Source organism: Culex pipiens, chromosome 2 (genome assembly GCF_016801865.2).
Source record: "Culex pipiens pallens isolate TS chromosome 2, TS_CPP_V2, whole genome shotgun sequence".
Taxonomy (NCBI): domain Eukaryota; kingdom Metazoa; phylum Arthropoda; class Insecta; order Diptera; family Culicidae; genus Culex; species Culex pipiens.
Window position 1 is genome coordinate 37,984,025 of NC_068938.1, and position 25,906 is coordinate 38,009,930.

At 36.3% G+C, this 25,906-nt stretch overlaps 1 protein-coding gene across 2 annotated transcripts; it reads left to right on the plus strand.

The window, feature by feature from the left end:
* Nucleotides 1-45: 45 nt before the first annotated feature.
* On the plus strand, nucleotides 46-25,049 carry LOC120412784 (putative RNA-binding protein Luc7-like 2). Of its 2 annotated transcripts, XM_039573372.2 has the most exons (7): nucleotides 203-242; nucleotides 15,959-16,053; nucleotides 16,288-16,449; nucleotides 22,822-22,920; nucleotides 22,988-23,565; nucleotides 23,620-23,733; nucleotides 24,085-25,049. In XM_039573372.2, exons 3-7 carry the CDS (start codon nucleotides 16,444-16,446, stop codon nucleotides 24,188-24,190), a joined length of 903 nt encoding a protein of 300 aa, XP_039429306.1. In that variant the 5' UTR covers nucleotides 203-242; nucleotides 15,959-16,053; nucleotides 16,288-16,443; the 3' UTR covers nucleotides 24,191-25,049. The 2 variants fall into 2 exon arrangements, with proteins under 2 accessions (XP_039429305.1, XP_039429306.1); XM_039573371.2 differs by lacking the exon at nucleotides 16,288-16,449 and having other exon boundaries at nucleotides 46-242.
* Nucleotides 25,050-25,906: the final 857 nt, after the last annotated feature.

Consider the following 25,906-nt stretch of genomic DNA (forward strand, 5'->3'; position numbering starts at 1 on the left):
ATCGTTCTGTCAAACGCCGACAGCTGTCAAACCGCAGAAAACGGGCAATCTAATTTTGCTGTGCGTGTGAGGCGGCTGTGCTTTTCGTTGCTGCGGAGTTAAAAAGATTTTGGAGTGAACTTTTTCCGGATTTTGCACCCGTTTGGCCACTTGGAAGGTTGTGGGAACCAGCTGCGAAACGATGACGGCACACGATCAGATGCGGGCGATGCTGGACCAGCTCATGGGAACATCAAGAAATGGTGAGTAGAAATTTTCCTGATTAGAGCTGATTGGTCGTCCATGTTTGTTTTTGCCCGTGGTGTGGCACGGGAGGGAAAGTTGAAAAATTTAGTGCGGAATGTTTCTGTAAATTATGTTTCGTGGATATTAGGAACTCTGAACATATTTTTGAGGGACAATTTGGTTTACAGTAATATAATTTAGTTGCACTTATTTTATTTATTGCGATATTGCATTTTTTGAATTCCTTTATTTACGCTAAAATTAGGATGTCCCGAAAAAAAGATTCGCAGTACGCAGCAGAATATGCAGAATTTGCTTATTAAAATAAGACTGAAAACAACACAAACACAAAGAATGTTGTACTCGATAAAATAGGTAATATTAATCCAAAATTAATCCAGAACTACCTCAAAAACCAGAATCTTGAAATCTGGAGTTTTTTTTTTAAAGGTTCAATATACGATACCAAATTTAATTTTTTTGCTTTTTGGGTGTTTTTAAATACCCTGACTCAAGGCAGTTTTAAAAACACCCTAAAAGCAGAAACTGGAAATTTGGTTTATTGGACCTTACAGAAAAAAAAAACAAACAGACTGAACGGCCCGAGCGGTTTAGGCTTTCAGGATTTTTGTGACATTTACTTGCAGAGTCAAAACAGATCAGTAAACTTCACTTATTTGTATATTACACTTTTTTAAAGATTACATTTTTGCGGTAACACTCTTAACTTTTTTACGCGCACGATCACATCACTTTGCATTGAGATCTTCGTCGAACCAGTTCTCTACGTTGAAGCCAGATTTGTCCTCCAGACCTCTTCGCCGAGCCATGCCAGACCCGAACTCTGCTACGTCCCTGGTTGACTCCACGGCGGCTAAGTCCCGGCGGACTCTTCCCAGCGGCTAAGTCCCGGCGGACTCTTCACAGCGGCTAAGTCCCGGCGGACTCTTCACAGCGGCTAAGTCCCGGCGGACTCTTCACAGCGGCTAAGTCCCGGCGGACTCTTCCCAGCGGCTAAGTCCCGGCGGACTGCGGCCTCCACCGCTAAGTCCGGCTGGACTGGGGCCTCTGCTACTGGTGGCTGCTGGTCCGGCTGGTCTGGGGCTTCTTCAGGATCTGGAACTGGACTGGGCTTGAACTGGCTGGAACTGACTGGAACTAACTGGAACTAACTGCCCTCCTCAAGAATTTTGGGGTTTTTATAGTCAGTCCCCGAAAACTCTACTAAATTTTGTTCTACTAAAAGTGGTCCGTTTCGATGAGAAGCATCGATGAACCTCATGAATTAAATTATGCAGACCTCTGCAATTCTTCATGACTTTCCGTATGGTGTAGTGAGTACACCTCAAAATCGGAATCATGGGTTCGAACCATTGTCGTGAAACTTTAAATTATGTTATTGGAATATCAAAATTATGTTCCTAAAACATTCTCAAAAATGTTGGTCAATAATGAGAAGGTCGAATTCTCCATTGAACGAACATGCCAATGAATTTGGTTAAGCCACACCCTCAATTTCCCCTGTGGAAAAACATCGCACATTCATAATTGAAAGCTTAACCATTTTTTTGATTGCCTAACAATTGGCGAAATTTAATAAAGGGCTTTTCAGGTGAGGATGACTCATGATCCACACCTGTACATAAGCTTAATTATTTGTCGCGCAACGCGAGTCGACGGGTAAAATTATTTATGCTTGCGTAAGCGCGCATGGTCAGAACTGTGGTGAGGATCGAAAAATGGACAAATTTAATGATTTAAATTTGAGGTCGCTGCATTCCCCCACACTTACCAGCTAGATGTTTGTATTCTTGAAAAGCATTAAGAACATCTATCGAAAGTTATTTGTAGGTTGAAATAATATTCCCAAAATAAATAATTTAAATTGTGAAAAAAATACTTTGCAAAATAATTATAAAAAGTTACTTTAATGGCTGGCTATAAAAAATTGATTTAAAAAAATGGTTCGGTTAATCTCCCCCACACTTATCAGCTAGATGATCGTCTGAAAGAAATGATCATCTATGGAAAGAATATTGTCGGGTGTAATGATCGTGCGGTTTACAATTTGTTCTTCTTGTGCTTTCTTGTAAATTGCTTTATAATTATAATTGCTCGTTTGATTTTTCTACTGTAAAATTATTTTCATTACTCTTTTGATCTTCTGTCCTGTTAAATTACTTGAATTACTGTTTTGAACTTCTCTTGTAAACTTGCATTTGAAATTAATTTTCAATATCTCTCCTAAAAAAAAATCATTGCATTTTTCCCACTGTAAGCAAAATTTGTTGTTGTAGAACTGTGTTGATCGGCTGGTTGTTATCGTCGTCGTCTTCCATCAAAATCGTCTCTATCGTGAGGCTATTCATTCCACAGTGACTTGGTCAATTGGTTCGTTTTCGAGGCTAAGGTGTTGAATTTCGTCAATTAGTGCAATTGTCGTTTCCATCATGAATTATGCTTCATAACCCAGCTGTGAGTTGACTATGGTCAGTTTTGAGAGTGCATTGACTTCTCATTTGCTGAGTATTGTGAATTGTTCGTGAATCCAGTATTTTTGTCCAAAATTGACTTTTCCAGTTGCTTTGCATCTTTGACATTCTCAAATTATTGTCATCGGTTGATGTAATTCTTTTATCAAATGTTTAGGACATGTTGTTAGTCCAAAATTGTCTTTTCGTGTAATTTGCAACTTTGGCTTTTGTAAATTAATGACATCGGATGATGTTATCATTTGTTTATCATGATCCTCCTCTTTTCAATAGTTTCAGACGTGCAGTATGATCTCAACTTTTTTTTTTTTTTTATAATTGATGTTTCGCATTTCAATCATCTTTACTTCGCATGATTCCACATTTCGGTTGGTAATTTGTTTTACGTGAATGTCTCGTTACTAGAATTGCGTCTTAATCCGACTCGATCCTCATTGGTATGACCTTTTTGCAACAACATCAACACCGTTACCTGTCCAACCTCCCGCATGACTTTGCCACTCACCATCTTGCCATCACAAACTTCTGCATACGAACGCGTAGAACCAGCATACGAACGCGTCGATCCTTGTGTTTCGTCTCCCGTCTCTGCCATATTTTGCTTCAGTTTTTAGTTTTGTTTCTCCCACAAAAATTTAAAACTTGTTTTCTTCGCATGAACAATATTTTATAATTTTCAGGAATCTATCATTTAATTTCTGTGCAAAATTGAAATTCAAATTTACTTACAATCTTATAAATCTTGTTGATATTTTTATATGAAATCAGTTCTATTTTTTTTTAATACTTGAAAAAATCAGTTCTAATTGACTATTATTTTTATACTTGAATAAAAAAAAATTACTCTATAAAGTTTTTCATTGATCTATACGTCCTATCATCTTGTCATTGCAAAACTGCGTATGTTAAAATATCCTTTCTGTTATTCCAACTTTTTATGAAATCTGTATGTCATTCAGTGTTTTCAAATCTGTTACACTCATTCAGTCAATTTGTTTATTTGAGCAATTCGCAATAAAATGTTGATTTTGCAAGAAAATTTGTTGGTTCAATTTTCAGTCTAATGATAATGTTCTGTTTTTTTCCCTCTGAATTTTATCAGTTTAAAGGTGTTCTTCCCTTGAAGCATTATTTTATCCCTTAAAAATCCCTTGAAGCATTATTTATCCCTTGATTTTCCCTTGAAGCATTATTTATCCATTCCCTTTAATTATCATTTGACTATCCCCGTAAAGTGCAAATGTTTTGAAATGTTATTAACATATTGAATCCCCCCATGGATTACAACTGTTTTGAAGCTTTATTCGACATAAAAACTCTCCCCATAGAGTATAATTGTCTACTTTTTTTTCCCCCTTTGGCGTTGCTTTATCAGTTTATGTATCCCTAGATCGGAACTTATACCGTTCTTTTCGATCTTTTTAGATTCCCCACGATATACTCACAAATTTTACCTTTCCTTGAGCTGTAGTTCATATTCGTCCTTGTTGAAATTGTTGTCTTCTTGATCGTCTTCCAATGGTTTCCTGTAAATCCTTCGTATTAGCGTATAAAAATCTGAAAATATATTCTTAATCCATTGTTAAGTAAATTATAAAACACATGTTTACATTCAACTTTCATTCTGGGTGGCCTTCCCTTGTCCAATTATTCTCACACACATTCTTACTTGCATACATGTTGTTCTGGAACATTTAATAATCACACCATCTTCATTTGCTTGTCGTTGAAATTTCATTATTGTTCAGTCCGTTTGATTTGTTTTTATTTGTAGTTAAAAATTGCGTAATTGTTTTTCTAAAACCCTGTTAACCCATTTAAGCTCAATTAAGTATATTCCCAAAATTGCAACCCAACAGCTTCTTAATTGTTTTAACGTGTTTCATCACTGCTTCATTATTATGTTTATATTTGATCATTATCGCTTCACGTGGTTTTCAAAAAAAAAAAAAAATGTATAAACTCAGTACTGGTATTTTTCTTAATCTGTTTCTTTTTTAAACCCCATCAATTCAATCATATATAAAAATTATCTTTCATCCCAAATTCATAACATTCTTGTTTGCGCATTTTTTTAGATAATAATCATTCATATTTTGTTTAACTCAACATTAATTCATTTATCATATCAAATCAATCATATAGTATTTTTTTTCATGTTTATTTTTCTATATAAAAATCAGTATTTGTAACACATTTGTTAGATTCATTTAATTCTCTTGATAACACTCGTTTTTTTTCTAATTCATCAATCATATCAGTTCAATAAGTTTTTTTTTTTTTATTATTTTTTTTTTTTCAATATACATAAATAATCCCGTGTTTAAAATAAATATTTTCATTCATTGTAGTCTTTTGATATTAATCGTTTATGATACTAAGTCATTCATTGCATAAATCGCTTATTTTTTCTTTATTTTAATTGTACTGTAATTGTCATTTCAAAATATTTTTCTTGTATTGGAGCATTTAATTTTAAATTTAAATTATGTTAAATGTATAATGTTAAAAAAAATTTAAATGTATTTTAATACGGGTACATTGTGAACTATCATTTAGTGTTATTTTAATCATTATATTTTCTTAGTCTATTATTATGTACATCTTCGAATTTGTTGCCATTTTTAATAGTGGTCGTTTGATCGCTGTTAAATTTAACGATATCGTAAGGGCCTCGCCACTTATTTTGTAACTTTTGACCAATTCCTGTCTGTACCATTTGTACCAAAACTCTATCTCCCCACATTGGTACCCAATCATTTGTCTTTTTGTCATAAATTTCCTTTCTCTTTTCTTTTGACAATATTAAGTTGTTTCTAGCAGTTTCATGAGCATCCTTGAATATATCTTTCATTGAACAAATATAGTCGTCATAATTTAAATCTGAATCATTGATTTTATAAATTGTGCTTGGTATAGTAGCTTTTCGTCCATACAAAAGTTCATAGGGAGAATATCCAGTTGATGAATTTTCTGTAGTGTTGTATTCAAACATAAAATATGGTATTAATTCATCCCAACATTGTTGATCTTTGCCAATAAAATTTCGTAAATAAACTTTCAACTCTCTATTTGATCTCTCTACTAAATTAGCTTGAGGATGATATGCACTTGTAACGATCTTTTTAATGTGTAATATTTTGCATGTATGTTGCAATAATTTGCTTACAAAGTTTGTACCTCGATCGGTTACAACTTCTTTAGGAGCACCAAATTTACAAACAAAGTTTTCAACAAAAGTTCTAGCAACTGTTGCACTTTCTTGGTTTTCCATGGGAGCTACAATCAAAAATCTTGTCAAATCATCTTGTATCACAAGTCCACAATTGTTTCCATTATTAGAAATTGGTAACATAACCACATCCATATAAATTTTATCAAAGGGTTCATACGATGTTGTCGTAATTTTCATTGGCATCTTATTTGCTGGCCATATTTTATTCTTTTGACAAGAATCACATTGCTTTACATAATTCAAAACATCTCTTCGCATATTTTCCCATGTAAATAGAGGACTCATTCTTTTAATCATTCGTTTACCTCCAACATGACCACCCAACGGTGCGTCGTGAAAGTCTTTAAGCACTTGATCTCTGTCTTCTGGTTTTACATAAATTCGTTCACTTTCTGTTGCAAATAGTATAAATGACTTTGAAAGTTTCATTGCAAAAAATCGTAATAAGTTTAGTTCCAACTCTGTTTTAAATATTCTATGAGAAATAATTTGTATAACTGATGCATCTTTAGCAAAATCAGGATAAACTTTAAAGCTTTTAAATAAACCATCGAAAAATTCTTCATTCTTAACTGCTGAACGATATGTTCCATTCAAAATTAAACCCCAAATTTTCTTTTGCGGGAATACAAATATATTTTCATTGGTGTAATCCTTAATACCATGTGGAAGGTCAATGTATTTACTCAATTCTTTGTGTACCGTAACACTGTTTAATATCATAAAAGTAGCTTCGGCTTGTTCAAATGGTATAATATTTTTAGAAAATTTTAAAACGTTAAAATCGATATCTGTATCTTGGAAATCCTTGTAGGTAAATGTTTTATCGTTGCTATCATCGTCATTATCTAAGTTTATGTCAATTTGTTGAAGTCCATTCATATTATTATTCCAATTAGTGTTGTTTCTAGATAAATTCTTTCTGTTTGAAGTATTTGTTGTATTTTGATTATCTGAAATATTTTGTCTATTTTGTTTTGCTTGTTGACGAGTTGTAATTGCTACTAATTTTGATGCTTGTTTATCATCTGCATGATCTTCATCATTATTTAAACGTGAGAGAAAATCTGCCACTACATTTTCCTTTCCTTGCTTGTAACGTATTTCACATCCAATGCCTTGGATTTTCAAACGAAGTTTTGTCAAAGTTGGTGAAGTTTCCTTCAAATGCCATAGAGCTACCAACGGTCTATGATCAGTGTAAACGATAAAATCTTGGTTATAAATAAAATGTTTGAAGTGGTCTACTGCCCAAACAATAGCAAGTAGTTCCTTCTCAATAGTAAAATAGTTTCTTTCAGCCCCGATAAGCGCACGACTTGCGTAAGCGATGGGGTGATCATTTGACTTCTCATTAGTAAGAACTGCTCCGATAGCATAATCGCTAGCATCAGTTGTCAAAACAAATTTGTCATTATAGTTCGGTCTAACCAAAACTGGTTCTGAAATTAAATAGTTTTTTAATTCTTCAAAAGCATTTTCACATTCTTCTGTCCAAATAAATTTCAAATTTTTCTTTAGTAATGCATTAAGTGGCTTACGTTTACCTGCAATGTTTGGAATAAATTTTCCATAAAAATTAACAGTTCCCAAAAATGATCTCACATTTTTAATCGTCTGCGGCCTTTTCATGTTTTTGATTGTATCAATATTTTCACTAGTTGGTCGAATCCCTTCTTCACTAATAATATGACCTAAATATCTGACTTCTTTGTGTAAAATTTTACATTTTGATGGTTCAACTTTTAAATTATGTTCATGTAATGCATTCAAAACTTTATATAAATTTTCATTGTGTTCTTCGATAGTTCTACCGAATACAATAATATCATCCAAATATACAAACGCATTAACTGGTTGTATTTCATAAATAAGTGTGAATGTAAATTTTTGAAATGTTGATGGACTATTTTTCAGTCCCATTGGCATTCTTAAAAATTCATAATGTCCTAGAAATGTTGAAAAAGCGGTTTTCGCAGCATCCTTCGGGTTAATTGGGATTTGATAAAATCCTGATTTCAAGTCAATGGTTGAGAAATATCGAGCTTCTCCTATACTGTCAAAAATTTCGCTAATAAGCGGTATAGGATACACAAATGGTTTAGTAATTGTATTTAGGTCTCGAAAATCCACTACAATTCTGTAGCGTTTATTGCCTTCGGCGTCTAAGTCTTTCTTTGGGATGCATAATACCGGTGCATTCCACGGACTTTTACTTGGGCGTATTATCCCTAATTTTAGCATTTCTTCCACTTGTTCTTCTACGTGTTTCTTGGTAGCTTCAGGAAATCTATATTGTCTTTTATTAATTGGAATTTCAGTTGTTGTCTCTATATCGTGCATGGTTAAATTGGTATAAGTCAACTCGTCACCCTCTAAATAAAATATTTCATTAAAATCATTCAAAATATTATTAATTTCTTGATTGATATCGCCTTTCAAGTGGTCTGTTTTAACCAATTCATAAATTTTTCTCATTCTTTCATTGCCTGTAAGTTTCTCATGCTTCATGTTTTCAATCACATCATAATCCCGATCATTTTCTAAATTCATCTCTTTTGGGTAATCTTGGTTATCATCATCAATTTCAATTTGATCACCATAATACTCTTCAATGCACGGTTGGATTCTGCCATTGCAGCCATTGTCATTATCATAATTATTTCCATTATTTTCATCATAATTTGTATTAAAATTGTCATAACTATTTGCTTCAATACCTGCCATATTTACTTTGTTTATATTTTCAATGTCATTGATTCTAACTAAATTGGTCATTTCATGATTATTATATTGCATATTATTTGTGTCAGGCGTTCGTAAAACTATGTTGTCGAAACTTTGACTAATATATAAGGTGTATTTCTTTAGAAAATGTGCTCCAAGAATTGCAACATCAGCAAAATGCTTCAAAATGTAAAACTTTTCCTCGTATTTTGAATTTCCTATCAATAAAATCATATTTACAGATCCTACTGTATCTTCTGCTATTCCATGAACCCCTCTAATGGAAATTCTATCGTTGAAATCGATGTTAGTTAAACGCATATTACTAACCACATCCCATCTAACAAAATTGTTACATGATGCGGAGTCAATTATAAATTTGTGAAATTTTGTTGGCCTTGCCAAGGTAGCAATATTTGCATAAAATATTGAATCATTATTGAAATTGATTTTTAATGTTTCATGTGGTGGAATGTATTCGTTAAATTGCAGTTTAAAATTATTTGGAATTTGATTTTTTTATTGCGTCGACTATTTGTATAAGTTCGTTTTAAAGTGCTCTTTGCAGTATTCGTTTTATAACATTCATAAAATTTGTTAGCTTGATAATTATTTCTTTGATAAAATTTTTTATTTTTATTGTTCCTGAAATTTCTGAATTTTCTGTCAAAATTAAGGTTTGAATTTTCAGTACTAGCAAGTAACCTTTGTTCGAGAGTTCTTAAAGACTCTCTGTCAATTCGTTCATTTTCTAAAAATTCTAGCAAATTTTCCAACTTCATATGACGGTTATTAGTGGCAATTGCTTTGATTTCATTATTTATAATTCCAACTATAAAGTGGCTTTTTAAGCAATAAGCTGTAAATGAATTTTCGTTGTAACTTTGATCAATTTTTATGATTTCGTATTTTATGTCAAGAACTCTTCCTGCATATGATTTAAATGATTCATCCCGTCCTTGTTTCAGAGTTTCAATTTGTTCAATTATACTACCAAAAGTAGTTTTGATACCAAACTCTCTAATTAAATTTGCCTTGGTTTCTTCCCAAGTGCTTGCATAAATTCGGTTAATACGTGCTGCTGCTTTAAATTTTAGTTTCATAAAAACAACATTTAAAAATTTACTTTGATCTTCGCCTTCAGGAATTTGATCAGCATAATATTCTATTAATATTAAAAATTGCTCCAGTGAGTCTAATGACCCATCAAATTCTGGAATAAGCTGGATTAAATCCGTCATCTCCAAATTCGCCATCTTTAACGGTGCACATCAACAAGAGCTTTTGCACCAAGATTTTTGTTACAGATATTTTAGTATTTTCGAAACTACGGGAACTATCGATATAATGTTTTATTCATCCCCTAAAGTACTGTCTACTAAGTGATTTACAACAAAATTTGCCTGTTTTTACAATCAGATTTGTGCAGGATTGGGTCCGTAAGTTTGTAAATTTTGGCATAAGAAGACAACAACTTCCTTGGTTGCTGTGCACCCTTTTAAGCGTGTTTTTAACTATTTACATCAAATTTCGGTATAACTTTTGTTTACTCACCCTAAACTGCCAGATTTCCATGGTCGTCTTCTTGGGTGTCCGATGCGGCCGAATTTCGTCTCCAGTTGATCCAGATGATCTCGTCATTGTTGAATCCCTAGTGTTGTCCATCGTTGGCCGGTTTTGAAATTTTCGATGCTTCTGCCATTGGTCGAGCCCGTTTTGGTTCCATCTCGTACTGCTGCATATTTGCTTCCATCTTAGAACTTCTCACATAACATTTTCTTCAATTTAACGTTTTTTTTTTTTTACACTATTTTAACTGTTTGTTACTTCGCGAAATCATTTTGTTCATTAATTTTCACACATAGTCACATTTTCAACTCTCGGTTTTGTCCAATCAAAATGGCGTGTCCAAACACACACAGCGTTGCTTTCCGCTAGTCACCACCTGAACGGCCCGAGCGGTTTAGGCTTTCAGGATTTTTGTGACATTTACTTGCAGAGTCAAAACAGATCAGTAAACTTCACTTATTTGTATATTACACTTTTTTAAAGATTACATTTTTGCGGTAACACTCTTAACTTTTTTACGCGCACGATCACATCACTTTGCATTGAGATCTTCGTCGAACCAGTTCTCTACGTTGAAGCCAGATTTGTCCTCCAGACCTCTTCGCCGAGCCATGCCAGACCCGAACTCTGCTACGTCCCTGGTTGACTCCACGGCGGCTAAGTCCCGGCGGACTCTTCCCAGCGGCTAAGTCCCGGCGGACTCTTCACAGCGGCTAAGTCCCGGCGGACTCTTCACAGCGGCTAAGTCCCGGCGGACTCTTCACAGCGGCTAAGTCCCGGCGGACTCTTCCCAGCGGCTAAGTCCCGGCGGACTGCGGCCTCCACCGCTAAGTCCGGCTGGACTGGGGCCTCTGCTACTGGTGGCTGCTGGTCCGGCTGGTCTGGGGCTTCTTCAGGATCTGGAACTGGACTGGGCTTGAACTGGCTGGAACTGACTGGAACTAACTGGAACTAACTGCCCTCCTCAAGAATTTTGGGGTTTTTATAGTCAGTCCCCGAAAACTCTACTAAATTTTGTTCTACTAAAAGTGGTCCGTTTCGATGAGAAGCATCGATGAACCTCATGAATTAAATTATGCAGACCTCTGCAATTCTTCATGACTTTCCGTATGGTGTAGTGAGTACACCTCAAAATCGGAATCATGGGTTCGAACCATTGTCGTGAAACTTTAAATTATGTTATTGGAATATCAAAATTATGTTCCTAAAACATTCTCAAAAATGTTGGTCAATAATGAGAAGGTCGAATTCTCCATTGAACGAACATGCCAATGAATTTGGTTAAGCCACACCCTCAATTTCCCCTGTGGAAAAACATCGCACATTCATAATTGAAAGCTTAACCATTTTTTTGATTGCCTAACAATTGGCGAAATTTAATAAAGGGCTTTTCAGGTGAGGATGACTCATGATCCACACCTGTACATAAGCTTAATTATTTGTCGCGCAACGCGAGTCGACGGGTAAAATTATTTATGCTTGCGTAAGCGCGCATGGTCAGAACTGTGGTGAGGATCGAAAAATGGACAAATTTAATGATTTAAATTTGAGGTCGCTGCAAGACAAACAAAAACTCCACAAATGCCGAAAAATAAAGTGACAAATTTCTAGACAAATTTGGATTTTTTGTCTCAGAATGAACAACAGAGAGAAAATCGAATCACGAACAAAAAAAAAAAAACGTTTTTTTTTATTTTTTTTGTTTAAATTGATTTTTACGACCATTTTTTTTGAGTTGTTGATTCCGTATTACAAAATAAAATGCATTTTTTTTAAATATTGCATCACCGTCATTTTGGCTGCCATCCTGTTTTGAAATTTTTTTTAATCATTTTAGCGTAGTTAAGGGGTGATACTTGAACTCGACAATAAAAAATAGACAACCAAAAAACATTTTTCTTAAGTAATTCGATTATCCGAAGTTTCGATTATCTGAAGTGAATTTTTTCCGAGGCCTTCGTATAATCGAGTCTGGACTGTACAAAAAATCTGGATTTTTTTATTAGGTTTCATTAACAAATGTAAAAATTTAGTACGGACCCCCCTCCCTCCCCCCGTGGTCAATTTCCATACAAATAAAATCTTTTTTGTATGGATCGTGTAAAATCGTTTTGGAACAGATCCGTAGTAACAGTGGAATAGAGCGAATCTGCGTTTGTAAACAAGCAGTCTATCCCTTTTGCTCAAGTAACAGTTCACGTAAAATTGAACTAAATACAGAGCATTTAAGAGTAATGATCAATGTTCTTTGAAAATGATTCACAAATTCACATCAGTGAATTTTCACAATTAGAATGAGCAGTATAGACTGCTTGTTTACAAACTTACATTGTTTTGCTTGATATTACACTTCAGTAACAACATTTCAAAAGGGCGAAACCTACGATCCTGCCGTTTTGAGAAAATCAACATTCAAAATTTTGCAATTCCGATCAATTCCTATTTCCTCAAAAAAGCATGAAAACCATCATTTTTTTCAAAACGTAATAGAAAATAGCAATAATTTCATCATAGAGAGCAATTTGAAATTAATTAAGGTGTTTTTGCTATTAAAAAATTGAGAAAAACAAATTACGCCTTTTTGAAGAGCGTGCCACCATTTTCGCCCCACCGTATTCGCCACCCACTCAACCAAAACAACGGTTTAGCCCGTCAGGTTACGCCGCAAAGCAAAAGTAAACAACAGATTCGCCCTTTTGTTTTTTGTTAATTTTTCGGGTTTTTAAAGAAAAAAGTGGTTAAACAACTATTTTATCATTGTGAAACGTTACAGTCAGTGATAATACAGTGATATTTGCAACCTCAGTTATAAAAAATTGGTCTAGAAAGCCTTCATAAGGAGTCCGATTCAGGCCAAGACTCGTTGAGCTAGGATACACCGTAAGTAGCAAGTTGGTTTGACGATGTGGTCTATATTGAAGTGACGTTCCTTGGGGTGTACCCGCCGGAAGTGGGAGACATGACTCCCCGCGACAGCATCCTGCCTTCTCAATCTTTGCATAGCTTCGATGGTTACGGAGGCGATGATTTTGTACGGCATTCCTCCTAAACCTCCCTACACTAACTTTTTGTCCTGCAACTGCTCGACCCAGAATCCCCGGATGTCCCAAGAATCGGTAAATTATGGACCTTCATATCTAGATCACAGACAAACAGACGTGACTCTCCATACAAATTATTTTTTAAATCCATCGTCCTTCATCAAACCACCAAATCACGGCGACGCCAGCGCTGCCTGGTGAGCTTATGCCGAAGCGCAGCCCAAACACACCAATACAAACCCATTACTGTCATGTGTCATGTCAGTGTATGCTCACGCTCAAGCCTTAACGATTGTAAACATTAACAGCTGTTTCGAAATAATTTTGTTGTTGCTGATCATCAGTAACAAAATCAAAATAAATAAATCAAGACCGACGGCCGAAAATGACGGTGGTTCGGTTCCACGGTCGGTTCCGTTTCCAATGGCAGAACCTCATGAGGCAAATCATGCGGCAGCACCTGCAGCGATGCAAAACAAACACAATGACAGAGACCACACCACTGGTCCTCCCCGTTGCTTGCATGTTCCGTCTAAGATTCCTCCTCCACTGAAAACATGAACCATTACACCTGACACCAGATATCCCGGTCACGAAAACACCAGTAGTGGCCGCCGGAATAGGAAAATCCAATTCAAAACTAACGGAATTGATCCCCACGATGGGCGTTTGGAAACATTTGCGGGGAACGTGTCCACGGCGCAATTAAGTTGCCAGCGAACAAAACCAAAAGGGCCGAATGAGACGAAAAAAGTCGCAAAGAGTGGCGCTCACGATCGACGCATCGTCAAAATGCCAAAAGGACGACCAGCAGCAGCAATCTGAGCAGCAGTCTACGAAGGATAAGTAGGTTGCTCCGAAGGAGATGACTCCACCACAGGATCCGGCTTTCTCCGCAGTAGCGGGCGCCTCAGCAGCAGTCTCGACTTCGGCAGGCAGTGGAACAGGCCTATCTGGTTAATAGTGGGGTAAAAGCAAGAGTTTGCTACTTCAGGTTTTCGGCACGGTTCGCACTCGTTCTGCCTCGTTGTACACATGATGCTCCATCATGTCCGACCGCTTCCGGTCCGAGTCGCCCTCGTGAGGTAGATTCGCCTCCGATTGATACACCCAAAGTCGTGCGTGTCGAAGGAGTGCCCGTAAATCGACGCCAACATTTCAAAAAGCATCATGTACAAACCATGCGTTTTGAGAAAAACGCATTTGAATGTTGAGCATCCATTTTCAATTCCCATTTTATTATAAAAGCAAAATTAGATGTTCTAATGATAACAAACGATGAAAAACGTTGCTTTTATTGATACTTGATCATCCAAATTCAATAAAACATTATTTCCGTAATTTTATTTGAGAAAAACAAACATAACTTCTTTTGAAATCACCAACGTCTATATCACCCTGCTGTCATTGAGGGGGACGCTTTGTTATGATTCGTTTTTCTTCGCCGAATGTACATGGCGCTTTGTTCATGTTGCTTTTTTTTTCGTCACGAGGTTCATGTAGTCTTTTGTTTGACAGGTTGACAAGGCTATATAAACAGGGACTGCTGATGGCAGAGATTTTGTTTATGTTACTTTATTTAAAATCATGATTAAACAGACTTTACTGAAGTAACTTTTGCTCATTTTTGGTGGAGAGGTAGCTTATTAGGAGTACTTTCAGAATATGCAATAACCCAGAAAGTGTCAAAATGTACATGATGCCTTTTGAAATGTTACCGTCGAAATGTCCGTTTGCTCGAGTTTCTGCCGGGACCGCTGGCTCTCGTCGTTCAGGTGCATTCGGCCGGATTCAAACTCTCCACAGATGAAGCGACCTTCCGGCGGGTTGAACTGGAGGCACTCGAGGTGGAAGGCTGTTTTTTTTTCATTTGCTGCCTCACACGTGCTCACGCTCAACTTAAAAACAAAAAAATACGCATCACACACACTGAGAAAAGACGGGCGAGCTGTCACGACAGCAGTACCATCAGCGCCGGGTGAGTGGATGCCCAAACAAAATTGAATTTGAAATAACCGTTTTTGGAGGACGATGGTTCGGCACTCGAGTGTCCCGTCTGTTTGTCTGTGTCTAGATTGTGAATCCAGACCAGATCCGATACTACAATAATTGAAATTAAAAAGTTATGTATTTAGGATCATACAAATCTGTGTTTGTTGTGGAATTGTGGTCAGAGACATCAAAAACATACATTTTGATCCATTTTGAGGATTGTCCGGTTAAAATTCACTAAATTATAACGAAAATTTTGTGTTTCTAAATATACGTCGGAACTTGCAGAAAACACTACATTCGCCCCTCGTGATTAGATGGAAACACAAGGGCGGAAACTCAATTTGGTTTGTTTTGATTGATGTTGTTGATTAGCCCTTTTGTTTTTTGCTTGTAAAACTACGTATTTTCGGAATTTTGTGATGATGGAGGGTGTTTTAGAATCAGTTTTGTTCGCTTTATATGATTCTGACAAAAACTCAGTTTGTTTACATCTGAGGGTTTCGCCCTATTGAAAAGTTGTTACAGATTTCACCTCGATTTTTAGTTGGACGAAGTTACCAAGAAATCGTCTCAGTGGTAATATTTTTTAAAGCTTATTTGCTGATTGCGCTTATTCATTTTGATTAACAATTATTTACATACTCTAACGTTGTTTTTCTCTTGTTATTCCCCAGGTGAAACCAATCGCTATTCGACCAAATTCTACGACAACAAAGTATGTAAGAGTTTTTTGTTAGGCTGCTGCCCTCATGAGATCCTGCAATCCACGGTAAGTCGCTGAGATGCGAACGCACTCCGTAACCATTTCTTCTCCACCCCACCTCCCATTTTGATTGATCGAACCGCGGCTGCGACGCGAGCAGGCAGAGCCAGATTTAACGTCGAACCGAAACCACGAATGTGCCTTCAGTAGCGTTAGGATAAGCCCCATCCCCTTCCCCACCGACTGACCCGCCTTCTTGCCAGACGAAACCAAATGTCCACCCCTCTGATTTTATTGCAGACACGTCGCCTCTCCCCCAACACTCACTCAGTAATGTTCAGTTTTTGATGGCCAATGTGCCAATTTGGTTGTTTGAAACAAAAACAAAAAAAAAAGATAAAGTAATGTAAAATACCTGCTGAGGTGGTGTGGCGGCGGAGATGTCGCTCTGATCCGATGATCGTAAGTACCTTTTTTGAAGCGAGATCATCCTCTCTCAAAGAAACCCCAAAAAAAAAACCAAACACAAGCGATTTTGTATTGTACCTCCTCTTTCAAGCAGGATCTTTCCTTTTCTTTGCTAAACTGTGTTGAGTCCGCGTTGAAGGCACATTAAGTCCAACATTTTGCACACACACACCTGCTGGCGGGGGTCGCTGTTTACGTAAGTGTTTAGTTTTCTTCCTTCCTTCTATTTTGCGCAAAACTGAACGAGAGAGAGAGAGAGCTTTCAAACTTCAACATCAATGTCAGAATGTGGTGTTGTTAGGAAAGTTTGCCGCGAGACGAGTTTTGTGCGTAATGTTTTGTCGAGAGTCAGAGGAGTGTGGTTTTTTGCTCGCACTGAGATGCTTGATGTTGGTTAGTGTAGCTCACTGAAAAGTTGACTTTTTGAATGTTGTTTAGAAGGTATTTTCTGATGCTTTAAATTGTAAAAAAAGGTATTTTTGCAATTCCGTCGTGAAACTACTTACTTTTCCTGTCATTCTTGAACGACGAAATAGCCTACTTTCCTGTACCAAAAATAACAGAATCGAATAGCAACAGTTTCAAATGGGTGCTGAAAAGTTCAACTTTTCAGCACTTATTTCGAAAAGTAACACTTTTTAACATTTTTTTGATTTAAACGATTTATTGACAAAATACATGAAAATTTGACATAAAATTTCACTCAGTGTGTGTTTTTTGGAATTGCAAAAAATGTTGTATGGAACTCGTTGCAAAACTTGATTTTTTCAGCACTCGTCGTATGTATCCAACTCGGTCAAACTCGTTGGGTAAATGTATGACTCGTGCTGCAAAAGTCATCTTTTTGCAACGATTTTTGCATTTTTTTTTGTAATTCTATAAAACGCTTTTTGAACGGAATATTATGCCCAACATCCAAGTGTTAAGTAAATTCCCCGATCAAAACAAAAAATATTGAAAAATGTTACTTTTCGATATTTCAGTGCTAAGAGTAGAACTTTTCAACACTGGTTTTAAAAGGTATCCATTTTCCATTCTGTTATTTTTGTAGAGAAAAGTAGGCCGTTTCGTTGCTTGATAATGACAGGAAAAGTAAGTACAGTCCAGACTCGATTATCCGAAGCATCGATTATTCGAAGTTCGATTATTCGAAGATTTCTATAGGACTTCGGATAATCGAAACACGACCAAAAAACATTTTTTTACTTTTAACATCAAATTCGAGTTCTGCGACCGCATTTATTTAAATTTAAATATGTGATTGTGTTTTAAATAGATTTTTCTTTTCAATATGTAATCACCGCCATTTTGGCCGCCATCTTGGATTTAAAAATTCTAAATCACTTTAGAATACTTTAGCGGTCATACTAAAGCTCGACAATAAAAAAGACAAATAAAAAAAAATATTTCAGATAGGGACCATCCATAAACTACGTGGACACTTTTTTGCTATCTCAACCTATCTATCGTTATCGTAATTTCGATAATTCTATCGGCGATAATCTTATCGCCGATAATGAACGATAAATCATTTTTAAAAATCTTTCTAAAACCGATTCATTCAACCATATTATGTTAATGTTTTTTTGGTTTCTTTAAGGCTATATTTTTTGAAAATCTAGTAAGTTTCAAAGTAAAATATGTACTCAAAATTGTTAACAAAATATCGTTTTTTTTTAAGTACTCAAATTTTCATAATTTGCAAAATAGGTATCAACCGAAGCGAAATTTTGCATGCTTTCCTTTTTATAAGATTTTTTTGAAAAAAAAAACATAATTTTCACAAATTCGAATTTTTTTCGAAAGTACTCACATTTTTAAAATATGCAATATGGGTATTTGCTTTTTCAATTTATTAGAGATTTTTTTTGTAAAATACTGAAATTTTCACAAAATACCATATTTTTTTCGAAAATACTCAATTTGCTTTTAATTTGCAATATGGGTATCAAACGACGCAAATTTTATATGAAGCATTCACAATTTGAATGTGTGTAATTTTTGGAATTAAAAAAAAACCAATGAAGTGAAAAAGCATACCCATATTGCAATTTTTTTTAAATTGGATTATATTCGAAAAAAACACGATAATTTGTGAAAATTTTAGTAGTTTCAAAAAAAAACTCTAATAAAGTGAAAAAGCATACAAAATTTCGATTAATATGGCATATTTTGAAATTTTAAGTATTTTCGAAAAAAAAAATCGCTTTTTTGTGAACAAATTTGAGTACATATTTTTACTTTGAAACTTTCTAGATTGTCAAAAAATATATTCTTAGTGATAGTATTGAAACATGATATATAGTCGACTCTCTGGTTGTCAATATCCAAGGGACCGTCGAGGAAGAGAATCATCAGTTTACAGAACGATGCAAAATGAAGAATCGATTGAAAATATGTTTTTCTTGGTACTCAGCTATGGGAGAGAATCAGCTATGGGAGAGAATCATGGTCAAACACCCTTCAAAGCTTCGTTTCGCAAAGAAAAATGTCTATGCAATGCAAGCCATGAGATAGTGACAATATTGACAACCGGAAGAGATTTTTATTGCAAACAGAATCCAAGGGACCGTCGAGGAAGAGATCCTTCAAGCAAGAGAAAATATCGAGGAATAAAGCCAATTGAAGTATGCAGTTTGAAGGGACTGAAGAGTTCATCGATAGATGGAGCAATATTGATATCGAGAAGATCGACAGCTAGAGAGTCGACTGTAGATGAATTAACCTCTACAGCCCAACCCCGCCTTTAGGCGGGCTTCGATTTAAAAAATCGCCAAAAATCCATTTTTCAACCAATTTTTGATCTTTCAAAAGCATTGGAAAGAAGAACTCTTACAATTTAAGAAAATTTACGGGTTGGCAGTATTACTTGTTTTATGTGACTTTGCCAATGTTTTTGAAAATGTCATTTTTTTAGGGGTCAAGTTTTTCTGTGTTTCTTACTAACATTTCCTATATTTTAAGTAAACAGAAGTATGCAGTAATTTTTCTAGTGTCCCAGACTATGCCTTTACGCATTTTTTTTACAATTGAAATGATGATGGTGCCGTTTTATAGCAGATAATGTGAAAAACAGGCAAAAAACTGAAAAAAAACATGAAAAATTATATAGGCAAAATGTAATGATAGGAGGTGGAAGAATAGGCCAAATACTACCAAAAACAAACATAAACTAAACAAGATAAATGCAAATTAAAATATTAAAAATGAAACAAGAAAAACATAAAACAAGAGAAGTAAAGTTTTTCGTAGAGCAAAAGTTGCTCAAAATGGCCTCCTGAACAAGGGAAAAATAAAAATTTTCAAAAAAAAAAATTTGGGCGGTAGAGGGTTAATCCATTTTAGAAAGATTTAAAAAATGAGTTATCGCTCAATTATCGGCGATAAGATTATCGCCGATAGAATCATTGAAATAACGATAACGATATATTAACGTTATCGTCCCGATGGTAACGATAACCATTATCGTTATCGTCAGACGATAATTTTATCGATTAACAACCTTGCTCACTAGGTTTGTTGGCCAAACGTTACCAAAAACAAAACTTATGTTAGCTACACTAACCACTTCAGAATCTCGACTGACTGTATTTAGATAATCTTAGTGATGTCCAACCACTGTGTAATTCGTGTCTGCAATAGCGTTCTGTAAACATTCTCAAAATTGATGGGTACGTATAAAAAAAATCTTGCAAAATTCACCATCGTCGTCATCGCGTTCGAAGGCACTTCAAAACTAGCCGTTTTGGGTATGTACTAGAAAAAAAACAGACCGTAATACCTCTTTCTCTTTGTAACGTTGATTTCCTTCACCCGATTTAATGAGACTGAGATTGTTGATGTTACTTCGCAAATTGATCGTATGTCGGCAAAGTATATTGTTGTACACCGCGCAAGGGATCTTCCCCCATTCTTCCGCAACGTTTTGTTTTCCTCAGCCGACGAGTTGAGCCGCGCGCTGTAGTCCCTCGAATTGGCCGCCAGATATAGAGTATGTATGTATTATGTTGAGGACCAATCGTACGTATAACTTGTTGAACAAAAAAACAAAATCATACAATTTTAAACCAAACTAAATAGCTACTCAGACTACTTGTGGTTTTCTAATTTCAAATAAATCCACACACTGGTTTCGACAACCCACCCTTCTTCGTGTTCGATAGAGCGCTACACTATGTATGTATGTATGATATTGAAATATACTCCAAAATGTTGAGCAATGGGATAGGTTCGCCAAAGGGTTCTCGTGGGAACTCGGTGTCGGTAGTGTTGCCATTGTTTTGGTGAGTAAACCCGCAAAACGCCTCCTTTCCTAACATAAAAATTTAACCGGTATCGCGTGATCTGTGCGAGAGATTTTTAAGTTGGATTTTTTTTGTTACTTGAAACGAAGAAGGATTTTTTTCGAAGACGATAATTGAATAATGAATGAATTCACAGAATTGAATAAGGCCGATGCAAATATTTAAAAAAGTTTTTGTCCCTCGGCCCTGGCCGAGGTCAAGGGGGGGGCAAAAAAATAAAAAAATATAAAAATTTAAATAACAAGCCATAGTCTTCACATTTAAATGAAAAAAGTGTTTTAAAATACATTTTACACTAGTTCAGTTGTTTTGCAATCTCTAGTTTTCAAAAAATCTAAGATCTGACAAAAATAAAAATTGTATCGAAAAAAAAGATTTTGCATCGAAAATTTTCAAAAAAATTTAAGATTTTTTAATAAACCCAAACATGCTAAAAATGATTTTAAACGCAGAAGAATGTATTTTAATTTGATTTCAGCTGGTTGCACTTGAATTTTCATTGAAATTTTGAAGTTTATTGTAAAAATTTTTTTTTGCCCCCTGATTTTTCGGGCCAATTTTGAAGGGGGGGGGTGGGGGGGGGGGGAGTGACAAAAACTTTTAAAAATATTTGTACCAGCCTAAAGGAAAAAAAAAGAATGGAAAGAAACAATTGAAAAAACCGGAAAGAACTCGAAAATAAATGTTAAAGGTGATTTTCTCCTATTTGTTTTTACATTTCATGTAATTTATCATGGAAACGACAGAATCTCAATTACACAAATGTATGTTTTATTCGGTATTTTGCCACATTGTTTTATTAGGTTACAAAAAATGTTTTATTAGGTCTTTTGTCTTTATTCGCTATTTTTTGCATCAAAATATGAAGGGTTGTAAAAATATCAAACTTTAAGTTCTCATGAACAATTATCATGCCCGAAATCCCATCTTCCAATTTTCACTGCAGTTCAAAAGCCGCCACGAAACAAAATTTACCAATGCAGTTTAACGGCACGCAATCCGTGGTCAATTCCCAATCCCCCTTTCGCGTTATATCATTGCCGTTTTTTTGAGAAATCAAAAAAATCTTCGGCGAGTGTGCGTCAAGGGGGACAAAAGAATGCGTGATAAAGAGAGAGTGTTCTTGCTGGCTATCACGAGATAGATACAAAGTGACGGTCGCTTTACCCTCTGATATTTTGATGCAAGAATCATCAAATGATAGTTTTTTGTATCACTCATTTACAACACTGCTAATGTGTTTTCAAATAATTCAATAAAAAAAAAACTTAATATATTAAAAAGGCCCTAAAAATAATAGATTTTGACCGTTTTCAAGTTTATTGTTGCAGTAATCAGGAATTTGAAAGTTTTTTTTTTATAATTTTCAGATATCAGAATTATATAACATATATAACAGTTTCAGTTTAGGGGAAATTTAAATGGTCTTAAAATCCGAAGGGAAAAAAATATATCAATCCTTGTAACGATTGTAAAATGATATAAATTTAGTGTTATTATTGCAAACTTTTGTTTTCATGAATTTGCAGGTAAACAATCCAAATGTCCTAATCATCATTTGTTTTTTTTTGCTTTTAAAGATATAAAATTAGCTTGACATTGGAAATGTATTATGGCCTAATACACAATTGTCGACTGTACAAATAAAATAAAAATCGTATCACAAAGTGATTTCATCGTAACAAAGAAAGCATTACCAGGGATCAGAAAACATTGTTTTAAAAAACTTTTCTGATCGTAGAACAACAAATCTCAACTTTTTCCTGATCGCGGCAATAATAGATATTGGAAAGTTAGTAAAATGTGAATAAAAATGTCTCTTCTCAGGAATAAATAAAAAAGTAAAAAGTTACTTTCGATATTTAGAAAAGGAATTCGAATTTTTCAAACTTAAAATTGTGTGAACGATGAAATTTCAGAACCAGGACTACCTAATAACAAAAGTTTTTTTTACAGACAGTTATCAAACAATCATAGAAACCCTCAAATTTACTCCAATCACAACCTAATCCTCCCCCGCTCTCTTCTGCTCTTTTCTTCCGTCTCTCTCTCGGTCGTGTAGCGCATGGACCTGGGCGAGTGTCCCAAGGTGCACGACCTGGCACTGCGGGCGGACTACGAGAACGCGGCCAAATCCAAGGACTACTACTACGATGTCGATGTGAGTGCAATGAGTCTACAGAGTATCACGGATGGAGGACTAAAATATCCCCTCCCTTTCTCTCTAGGCCATGGAGCACCTGCAGGCGTTCATTGCCGACTGCGACCGGCGCACGGACGCGGCCAAAAAGCGCTTGGCCGAGACGCAGGAGGAGCTGACGACGGAGGTGGCCGCCAAGGCGAACGCCGTCCACGAGCTGGCGGAGGAAATCGGTAAGAAACTTGCAAAGGCGGAAGCCCTCGGGGAGGCCGGCCAGGTCGAGGAGAGTATGAAGCTGATGTCCGAGATCGACGAGCTGCGCGCCAAGAAGGCCAAAGCCGAGCAGGAGTACCGCAGTGCGATCCCGGCGAGCAGCTACCAGCAGCAGAAGCTGCGCGTGTGCGAGGTCTGCTCCGCCTATCTGGGCATCCACGACAACGACGTCCGGCTGGCGGACCATTTCGGGGGTAAGCTACACTTGGGATTCCTAGCGATTCGCGAGAAGCTGATCGAGCTGGAGAAGACTGCCGGGCCGCGGCAGAAGGAGCTGCGCAAGAACGGGCGCCGCGACGATTACGACGACGGTCGGCGGTCGCGGTTCGTCGGTGGACGCGAGCTAGATCGGCGCTCGAGGGCGCTGGTCAAGGAGCGGGAGCGGCGCGATGGGTAAGCTTGTGTTACTCGGTGATTATTATGTACTGATTTTGATGTTTCTTTTAGTCGCGCTGGTGGTTCCGACCGGGATCGTAGACGGTCCTCGGAGCGTTCGGAACGGCGTCGCTCGAAAAGCCGCGAGAGACGCTCGCGTAGCCGTCACTCGGAACGCCGCGAAGGGTATGTATCGATGCTTTTGGAACTGTAGTCTGTGCGGTGTATTCGTTTGAATATCCTGGATAGAAGCTCTCGAATTGAATAGCAGGTACTGTGTGAAGTGTGGTGATACAAACCTCTCGGAATCATGTTTAATGCCATAACAACGAGAACAACGCAGATCAAACAAAGTGCGCCAACTGTGGTGGTAATCTTACCGGTAATAACCGCGGATGAGTCGTGCGTTGGTTCTACGAAGGGAAACACATACCGCGATCTGTACAATTTGTTCGTCAAATTATCCAAACGAATACAGCGCTAGCGATTGTTCACCCATTGAAAGCTAGTTTCATGCGAGTTTTGATTCTCTTTCAGCCGCGATCGCCGCTCGCGCAGCCGGGACCGCCATTCGGATCGCAGTGACCGCGACCGCGACAGCCGGCGGCGTCGTTCGTACTCCCGGGAGAGATCCAGGCGGTAAGCATTACCAAACACCTACATCACCCATCTTTGGACGCAACACTGAATCGATAGACCAGCCAGCTTAACTAAACAATTGTTCCCCAGCGCACAGCGGTCGTCAACCCTTGGTCGGTAAGTTTTAGATGGAAGAAATGTCCAAATTGGCATAAATCTCAATGTGCTACCCGGGGGTTGACGATCGTTGCCGCGTGGTTTAACGATACAAAGGAAGAGTGTGAATTTCAGACAGATGAAGCGAGTAAAACTGGGTACGTAAGCGCTACCCTTTCAAGTTAACACACGCAAACACTACAAAAACATGCAAGTAATAACAATTTTAACAGATCATCAGCAAAGAGTAAATCTATTCGTGGTAGATTGTGTTTACGGAAGTATCTTGTGTAATTCATTCTATCGCCGGACGAAAGCAAACTTGGTAAGCGAAAAAAAAAACCCACACACTTAACAACAAATTCCAAGTTTTAGTTTCTATCTGTGTCATAAGAAGGTGCTCGGCGGCAGCGCGCGTGACAACTTCATACTTGCGCCAATCGGAAAGCCGATCATTGGTAAGAATCTTTTTTGATTTTTCTTTTCCTTGTAATAAAATTTATATATAAAAAAATAGTTTACGTGTGCAAAGCATGAACTCTTTTGCTCAGTAAATGTGAGCAAAAGAAGAACGCCACTTTACAACTTATATACATACATCCCACAATAACCATGCTTAGCTCGTAAGAACTTAGACCACGATGGAAACGTGAAAACGTTTAAATTGCTATTATTATTATGATTATTATTATTACTAGACTTATTCATGAATTAGGTGTACTTTTTCCGAACGAATGAGCAATGAATAAAGAATAAATAATTTTAAACTGTTTCGTCTTAATCATTTCTGAGAACTTCTGTGGGTTGATTCTAGGAGCTGAACTTTTTAGAAAAAAAAAATGTACGGAAAAGTTCCCGATTTTTTTTTGGCTTTTTATTTCAAATACTTGAATTAAACATGTGTTTTAGAGGACTAAAAATGGCATCTTTTGCGCCAGAGTTCAACCTGATACCGATTTTTTTTGAATAAAATGATTTTGAGAAAAAAAAATTGTCAAGCAAGATTTCAAAAAGCGTGTTTAAATACAAAATCAAATTTGCAATCAAAAATAACTCCATAAATTTCTAAACAAGGGCATCGTTTTCAAGTTATATAAATTTCAAGGTGAAATCATCCGGATTTTTTTTTGTGGTTCAAAAATACGTCTTGCCTGCAAAACAAATGTCTGCTCTTTTAAAAATAATAATTTCGAAACTAAAAAAATCCAGCAGTATATTTGAAAACAAAAAAATTGGGATTTTTTTTTCTATTTCAAGAAGTTAATTAAAAAGAATTGAAATTATCGAAAAGAGCAGAACATTCCACAAGGGTTACATTTTTTGACATGAGGGCTCATTAGATGACACAAAGAAAAACATTTTTTTCTAAATATTAACTATAAAGTTGTTGCATTTGAAAATGTTTTGAAATTGTGTTTGGCAATATTTGATTTTTTTTTCAAAAATATACATTCCCGATACCATATTTTGCACCATCCTCAACTCTATCGCAAAAGATGCCATTTTAATCCCCTTTAAGGCCGTTGCAAAAAATTTTCAAAGTTTATGTCGCCCCCCCCTTCAAAATCGGTCCGAAAAATAAGGGGGCAAAAAAAAATTATTCAAAAACTTCAAAATTTTAAAG

Coding starts and splice junctions, on each gene's coding strand:
- LOC120412784 (XM_039573371.2), top strand. CDS start 182: ATGACGGCACACGATCAGATGCGGGCGATGCTGGACCAGCTCATGGGA. Junction 16,054..22,821: donor ATGAGATCCTGCAATCCACG/GTAAGTCGCTGA, acceptor TCGGTCGTGTAG/CGCATGGACCTGGGCGAGTG. Junction 23,566..23,619: donor GAGCGGGAGCGGCGCGATGG/GTAAGCTTGTGT, acceptor TGTTTCTTTTAG/TCGCGCTGGTGGTTCCGACC.